Source organism: Aplysia californica, unplaced genomic scaffold, assembly GCF_000002075.1.
Source record: "Aplysia californica isolate F4 #8 unplaced genomic scaffold, AplCal3.0 scaffold00060, whole genome shotgun sequence".
NCBI classification, from domain to species: Eukaryota; Metazoa; Mollusca; class Gastropoda; order Aplysiida; family Aplysiidae; genus Aplysia; species Aplysia californica.
The window spans coordinates 1,915,135-1,923,966 of NW_004797330.1; the positions used below are offsets into that span (position 1 = coordinate 1,915,135).

General features: G+C 37.9%; 1 protein-coding gene across 1 annotated transcript in view; it reads left to right on the plus strand.

The window, feature by feature from the left end:
• LOC101857173 (cyclic AMP receptor-like protein A) overlaps positions 1-5,972 on the plus strand; it is a gene marked incomplete in the record, with an annotated part of 43,199 nt that extends 37,227 nt beyond the window's left edge. Inside the window, 1 exon segment of the mRNA XM_035968454.1 lies at positions 4,478-5,972. Coding sequence (XP_035824347.1) covers positions 4,478-4,564 — 87 coding nt within the window.
• Positions 5,973-8,832: the final 2,860 nt, after the last annotated feature.

Genomic DNA, 8,832 nt, shown 5'->3' on the forward strand with positions numbered 1-8,832 from the left:
TGGCTGTACTGTAAAATTGTAAAGACTGCATGTACTGTATTTTTGAAAAAATGACGGCAGAGATGTTGTCCATTGGTGATCAAGCAGGCCCCTACGTGTAGTTTGAAATAGGAGTCGATACATTTTTTGTTCCTTCTTTTTTTCGATGGCTGGAGCATGGTGGCCCTTGTCTGTCCCCGTGGTTTTATGCAAAAAATAAATTCTGAAATTATGCAAAATGAGCCCAAAAAGGTGAAATTATTAGATTCTGGTAATTTTAATGAAGAATGGTAAAGGAAAATAAGCAGAAATTATGAAAAAAATGATCAAATTTTGTTAAATTATGCGGGGTGCATAAAACCTCGGGGACAGCCTTGTAGATCCTACTTCTTTTCTTTCCCTCGGATTTTCTTCCTTTCTGTTTGTCTTGCGATTTAATATCACCGAGTGAGTGTTATCGTGTTGATAATATATGCGTACCTTTTCTCCAAACTAACGGACAAACGTCTGTGGTGGGTGGTTGGCGGGTGCTCCAGTGTGGTTTGCTTCTTCTTTCCTATCAAACATCTGTCGTCCTTATCTCTCCTCCTTCTTTTTTTGTGTTTGTTACTCTCTTGTAACACCTCTAATCTTTGGGCACTTATATGACCTTATGCTGTTGCCAGTGTATAAAACTCTTACTAAAACTAAAAACTAAAACGTCTGTTTCTCCTGTGTATCTAGGTCTCGCTTGCTCACTGCACTGAATGAATATTATTTTATACATATTATTTCCTCTACTGAATAAATATATGTATTTCCTCATGTTTCTTGTTTGCTCCTCCCCGAACGAGCAAGTCTGTTATGACCAGAGATTATATAGTGCCTGGTGCACAGTAGTTGTTGATGTTGTCTGTACCGTTTCGGTACTCCTTTATTGTTTTCTGTCTCAGCTGTTCTGCAATTCTCAGATGCATTTATTTTACTGATTTGAGGAGAAATCTCTCTTGTAAAAGTGGTTTTGCCTGGCATTTTTTTTTTTGTTGGAGGGGTGTTTATACACAAACACACACACACACACACACACACACACATACACACACACACATACACACACACAGATACATAAACACACACACACACACACACACACACACTCCCACACACACACACATACATAAACACACATACACACACACATACATAAACACACACACACTCCCACACACACACACATACATAAACACACACACACTAAAGTGTGCTTTTGAATAACATGATCAACAGGTCTCATTGATGGAAACAAACTTTTACCCTATTTCCTTTTGTATTTTTTAAAATAGCATTTTGTTCTGTTTAAAATAATAATATAATATATATATATATACATATATCGATGATGCCTGGGCATGAATGTGGCGTATTTGGGACTCTTTTACTAGTGATAAAGTGTGTGAGTGTGAGGCACCCTGCCAGAATTGAGAATGTTTCAGCACCTGGACATTCTGAATTATTTCTACCATCCCGTTGCAGGGACTCCTGGGTATAGGGACTCTTTTGGGTATTGTTCACTTTGAATTTCACAGATATAAGGACTGTTCTTGGTTTTGTTCACTTTGAATTTTCAGAGATATAAGGGCTCTTCTGTGTATTGTTCACTTTGAATTTCACAGATGTGTGGTTTGACTGCATTTATACATCATAGACCTCATTTCAGTAAATTACTTAGGGAAAGTGGGGGGTTGGAGGGTGCCACTTGTAGGTCCTACTTCCCTACCCTCCTTCTGTATTTTTGTGTCTGTCTTTCTTACTTTTTCCCAGCATTAAATAAAAGGCTATTAATGTCTCGATGTGCTTCTCTTTACTCCAATAAACAAATGAAAGACGACTAGGGAAAATGGAGTAAATAATGTTGGAAAACACAATGTTGTAGATTACTCAAACTCGAACTGGGATGACGGAGTCTCATGTTTTGGTTTCTAGCTCAAAACTCAGTTTTCCGACACATTCCCTGTTCTTGCAAGAAGCATCACACACACACACATATTATATATTATATATATATATATATATATCAGCAAATGACCTCATAGCACGTTTTGTGATCCCAGAGTTTCTGTATCTTTTGAAAAATACCAGAACAAAATCTGTTGTCCTGTGTTTACTTTATGGCAAGCATTATTTCTTCTGCTGTACGAAACATTTAATGTTTCCATCTTGTAAAGATAATTATTCCGTATTGTTGTCAATAATTTGTCAATTATAAGATACAATATATTTGTTTATTTGTTTCATTTTTTTGGTTTGTTTCATTTTGCTAAGCTTTTTCTTGCCAGAATATGTTGAATGAAAAGCCAGGGTATGTTAATAAATTTATTCGTTTAATATAAAAACTAACGGAACCAAAAATATACATTAATATACACATGTGCATGTTGTTTTCAGGGTGAGACTAATTTGTCCCAATGTCAATAAATACGTTTTCTTCTTCCTTATTTCTTTTTTTTTTTCGCTTTAAAACATTTTCTTGGTGGAATGTAATATTCAAAATGGTCACGTTGTCAAACATATGATAATAGTAATTATAGATTTCCTTTATATATATGTGTGTGAAGCGTGCTGACAAAATGAGTTACTTCTTGCAATCCACAAAAGGACATATTGGCCAAAATCGACACCACTGTCAAATTTGGTGCTTTTGTATTGATTCCATATACTCCTTAAGTATAAGATGGCTTTTATTATTGGAAGTGGATATTTATACGGCAGGCCGTCGAAAAATCGGAAGTGATAATTCCACGGCACATAAATTCTGCCAATCAGAACGTCCGGACTATTTATAATAAAGCCGATAATCTCTTTTCCATAAGTAATGCAATATTATAAAGATACAATTTAAGATACCAGTATGTTTAGTTAACAATGTTTATCCTTTTCTATCATTTTGTACATTATGGACAATAATGAAATGTTTTGTGTGATTGTAACGAGAGTGAGAGATGCACAATTTATTTTGTGCAAGCAAAATGGAGAGAAGACTGGGTTTTTTTCCAACAGTAGGGTGCCCATTTGCGGATGGGATCGGGTCGGGTCGGGTAGGTATGATCACCCGACTCGTCGCCTGGAAAACAAACACAATTCTTTCATTGATACACTTCAAGCAGAGCCTATGCCGTCGACGAAATATCAATTCCGATCTTTAGACTCAAGACGGCATACCGTATAGGTGTCACTTCCGATGTTCAGATAGCATGCAGCATTCCGTGGAAATATCAACTACGATTTTCAGACGGCATGCTGTCGAAATATCGCTACCCTTTATTATTTCATACTTAAAAGCTTCACGTATAAGCGTGCTGTGTTTATTTCCATAGGGCTTGAATCCGAGAAGTAACTCGTTTTATCAGCACGCTTCACATATATAGTGTGTGTATCTGTACTGTAAAGAAAGCATTTTACTTCAACAATTTGTTAGTAGTAGATATGTCAAACAGTACCCTGTAGTAATACAGAGGTGTCTGTGTGGTGATGTGTCTTGACTAGTAATTTGAGAGTGTTTGAAATAAAAATTGTTGAAAGAAAAATGCAGTTTAACAATTTTTAAAAAAACCAGAAGTACATTAATAATATTCTTCTAGTGTATGTGACAGATATTTTTCTCTTTGAAATTCTTCTATACATTTTTGTTGGGCTCCAAAGACTGTCTCAGTGGGTGGTTGGCGGGTGCTTTGATGTGGTTTGCTTCTTCTTTCCTATCAAACATCTATCGTCTTTATCTCTCCTCCTCCTTCTTTTTTTTTGTGTGTTTGTTACTCTCTTGTAACACCTCTAATCTTCAGCACTAATATGACCTTATTGTGTTGCAAGTGTCGTAAAACACTTACTAAATCTAAACTGAAATAGAAATGAGTTAATGGGTGGTTGGTGGGTGCTCTGGTGTGGTTTGCACCTTCTTTCCTCTCAAACATCTATCGTCCTTATCTCCCCTCCTTCTTTTTTATGTTTGTTGCTCTCTTGTAACACCTCTAACCTTCTGGCGCTCATATGACCTTGTGCAGTTGCGAGCACCGTAAAACCTCTACTAAAACTTCATTTTTTACTCCAGATGGGTGGTTGGTTAAAAGTTGGAGTGTGTCACTGGTAAATCCTAACTTCTTTTCTTCATCTTTATTGTGTCTATCTGTCCATCTTTCGTTTTTCCCCCAGCTTTAGAACTAAAAGTGACTGTTTTTGTATCATTGTGCTTCTCTGTACTCAAATTTACTCAAAACTAATTCAAAGTGGGTGGTTGGCGGGTGCTCTTGTGTGGTTTGCTTTTTCTTTCCTATCATTGATAGTATCAAACATCTATCGTCTCTGTCTCTCTTCCTTCTTTTTTATGTTTGTTACTCTCTTGTAACTCCACAAATCTCCGGCACTTATATAACCTTATTGTGTTGCAAGTGCCGTAAAACCTCGACTAAAACTAAAAAACTAACGTATTATCTAACAGAGTTCCCTTGTGTATGTGTATCCCCAGATGGCGCTGCGGTCAAAGATGGCCCCGCGGGCAACGATCCAGGAGTATCCACAACCGGATCGAGACACGGACCACCTGCAATACTAAGGGAGGGCAGTCACCTGTCTTGTGCAGCTTTTAACCAATCATATCTGTGTCATGACGAGGTGGAATCGGGCGCTCGCCAATTTTTTTTTACATGTAGCCTATTGATTTTTTTATATCATTTTAAAGTCTGTTCATAATTTGCCTAAAGTAGAATAAGCATTTGTCACATTTGACTTTTGTTTTTAAAAAATGTTTTAACTTTTTTGGGAGGGATTTTTACTTTTTTTTTTGGGGGGGGGGGGGGGGGGGGAGACGTTGGTTTGGGGATTCATTTTTGGCTGGTTGGAGGGCGGGGTTCTGGGAGTTGTTGTTTTTTTGTTTTGCTTTTTCTTGGTTTTTTTTTATTGTTTGTTGTTGTTGTTGTTGTTGTTTTTTGGGGGGAGTGGGATAATCAATGCTGTGCTTTTTGCTTGTTATGGTTGTTTCTGTTTTTGTACATTCAGCCAATCGTGTTGTTTGTATTTTGAACACATTGGGTCCTGCCAAAGAAGTGTTCCTGTCTGCGTAATGACATAAGTTACTTTTACTAAAAGCAAGAGTGTTCTCAGTGTTCAGTCTGAAGTTTACTTATACATGTATTTGCTAAAATTGAACCAGCTACTTAGAAGTGTTTCTATTTTATGTTTGTTACTCTCTTGTAACACTTCTAATCTTCAGCACTGTTTGAAAATTATTGAATAAGCGCATAATTTGACGTTGTAAAATTTTTCTCAAGATTTACTGTTGTTATGTATCACATGACAGCTTACACATTTGTACTTAGCCAACGTAATTCTCCTTGTGAGTTTGGCATCCAACGCAAGCATAAATGCCAAAACGACACGACAATTTATGAAAAATTTTGCCAAGACATTATATCGCAGCGAGGAAAGCTACCCTTTTCGCATATCCAGCATACTTATGTTTATAGACGTTTTGTAGGTGGTTAGCGGGTGCTGTGGTCATGTGGTGTGCTCCTTCTGTCCTATCAAAAACGATCTTCCTTCTCTTTCCTCCTCCTTTTTTGTGTTTGTTACTCTCTTGTAACACCTCTAATCTTCGGCACTTATATGACCTTATTGTGTTGCAAGTGCCGTAAAACTCTTACTAAAACTAAGCTACTTAGAACGAACGTTTTCTCAGTGTTCAGTCTGCAACATTGGAGTAATTGAATTAAAAACCTGTCAGTTTACACAGGTAAAAATCACACCTCCTCATTTCAAAACATGTAAATGTAAAGAGGGTATTCATGTCATGAAAACATATATTATTATTATGAATTTGAGTTTGCATTCTTGAAACATTACAGCCTGAATAGTTTGCGTAGGCTACCATATATATCTTACGACGTTGTGGAATCAGACGCTCGTCAATTTTTGCGCATGTGGAATTATTGGTATTAATAGCCTGTCCATGTGCCTTGCGTTCAGTGGAAAAAAATATCCATTTATCTGGGATACAAGTCAAGATATTGGCGATTGAAGGAGGTGGGGGTCGCCTGGTTTCAGAGGTGAAATTAACGAGAAAATGGTCTCCAAAGTTTTAGTTATTTCCTAAGCTTGAGAGTCCGTTGAAACCTAAAATTTACATCTTTTTTTGTGCCTTTAATCAACGTTTTTCAATAAAATCCGCCCAGAAATGTGTTCTTTAATGGGCATGAAAGGTGTTCAAAAAGTCAATAAAAATTCCCAAACCTGCAGAAAAAAAGCCAGTTTCTTCAATTTGATTATTTTGACGAGCGCCTGAATTCACCACGCTGCCTCACACATATTATGTTTTAGTGTTCTGTGAATGCACAAATGTAATGATTTCTCATCTATACAGCTGGTCACCTCACAACTATTTTGTCCAAGGTGTACTTAACCCCTTCACCGCCGGCTATGAACCTCATAGCTGTGCCGGGAAAGTGTTAACCCCTTCACTGCCGGCTATGAGCTACATAGCTGTGCTGGGAAAGTGTTAACCCCTTCACTGCCTGCTGTGAGCTACATAGCTGTGCCGGGAAAGTGTTAACCCCTTCACTGCCGGCTATGAACCTCATAGCTGTGCCGGGAAAGTGTTAACCCCTTCACTGCCGGCTATGAGCTACACAGCTGGGCCGGGAAAGTGTTAACCCCTTCACTGCCGGCTATGAGCTACACAGCTGGGCCGGGAAAGTGTTAACCCCTTCACTGCCGGCTATGAACCTCATCATAGCTGTGCCGGGAAAGTGTTAACCCCTTCATTGCCGGCTATGAACCTCATCATAGCTGTGCCGGGAAAGTGTTAACCCCTTCATTGCCGGCTATGAGCTACATAGCTGTGCCGGGGAAAATTGCTCCAATTACTACAAGCGTCACATAGAGCCCCTAACTCAGAAACTCAATTGAAAATATATATAATCATCACTGTTACAGTCATTCATAATTACGTATAGAACTTCTGCAGCTAAAAATGAAGGTCTACAGATGATGATTATAATGATATTCATATTACATATTATGTGATCAGTAGAACTGTGACAGATGACCAAACTTCAGGAGACCCAAACAGCATTTGTGATATAACCATGACCCATTTCATAGCAGTGAAGTGGTCTAGAGAGAAAAAAAGACACAAAAAGTTGAGCCAGTAAGCTTGCTTTGTGTAAAGCGCTATCCAAATCATGAACATGTGTCACAACGCGCTGGAACAATGGCTGCCAAAGTTTGATGACTTCCAAAACTTGAGTGTCCTTACATTTTTGTGTGCCTTTACTTAATGATTTTCTATAACATCCACACAGAAATGTGTTTTTAATAGGACATTTAAGGTGTTAAGCCAAAAAAAGAAAATTTGGAAAAAATTTCCTAATGCCCAGAAAAATGTTGGTTTCTTTGATTTCATTGTTTTGACGAGAGCCTGATTTCACCATGCTTTCTCAGATATATATAATGTAGTTATAATATACGTAAAATACTTTCTCCTAAAATGGATTTTTCTTCATCTCTGAAAAGTGAGCAATTTGTTGACAAGTGATTATATTCATTAGATCTAGTATTCACAAGTACTTCATATAGATCTATGTGGTAAAGTTAAGTTGGCGCTCATATGACCTTATGCAGTTGCGAGTGCCGTAAAATCCCATACTAAACAAACAAAACAAAAGTTAAGTTGCTCCTGTATCCGATCCGGACATTGGGAATTACCTTGTTAGTGAGACAACTTCCTGGGCCTTCGACATAATGTGGTAGGGTAGCCAGTTCCTTTCTACGCTGCCTTTACTTCCCCAACTCGAAGTCAGGTACATATGTACCCATTCATTACTCAACTGCTGGGTGGGCAGGAAAGGAGTTGGGGGGGGGGGGGTGAAAGAAATCAATGTGGTACTATACTATATTGTCACATCTCATGTAACTGTGTTGTGGATACGTCTTCCTACTTATATATACCGTATATATATATATATATTCAGGATTTGTGATCTGTTGACGGCTGCAGGTTTGCAATGATAATTATACTAAACTCAAAGGAATACAATTTTGCTCAAATGATAATGTGTAAATGCTCAGTAATTGTAATTTTGAACTTCTTTCATCTTCTTCTTCTTCTCGATCGCATCACACTTGAAGTCTGGTATCTGTCATAAATTGGGCCGTCCTCCTCAGTTCATCTGTCGGTCCGTATAGCTTCTCTTGTAGCGTAGCATCAGTGGGGTTGGCCACGTTTCCTGTCTCAGGGCCCTGTGTGAACTTTCATTTTTGTGCCTTTCTCATCAAGGGGGTTGGTTCTTTTCTTGGATTGTTTCAAATGTTTGTCTGAGATCAGCGAGGGTGTAAAGCTTCCTTTCTTAAATTTCATTTCTTTCAGAAGAGAGAAAAAAAGGTAGGGGAGGAGATGGGGAATAATATATATATATAAATATAGATTTCCTTTTTTGTTAATTTACTGTGTGAAATAGTTGTTTCAGTTGTACATTTGTTGATTTATATAATTATTATAATATATATATACTGTGGGACACTGATACTGATAACACAAACACTCAAAATTGGGGACCATGGATAGCTTGTACAGTGACAGTATCGGTGTCTGCCATTCTCCGAGTGAACTGCTATGCTATATATAGTATATATGGTCGCTTTTAAGGACAAGCGGGATAACCCAGATTTTGGGGGTTTCCAGAAATCTTGACCTGCACCAAAAGTGGGCATTTCCCTACCTATAGGAGAAGTTTGGTTTCATTTGCGTGTATATCTGTTTGGTTATAGAGAAAGTTCTCCTTGTCTTTTAAAGAAACTGAACAAGGGGCAAAAACTTTACCTTCGATT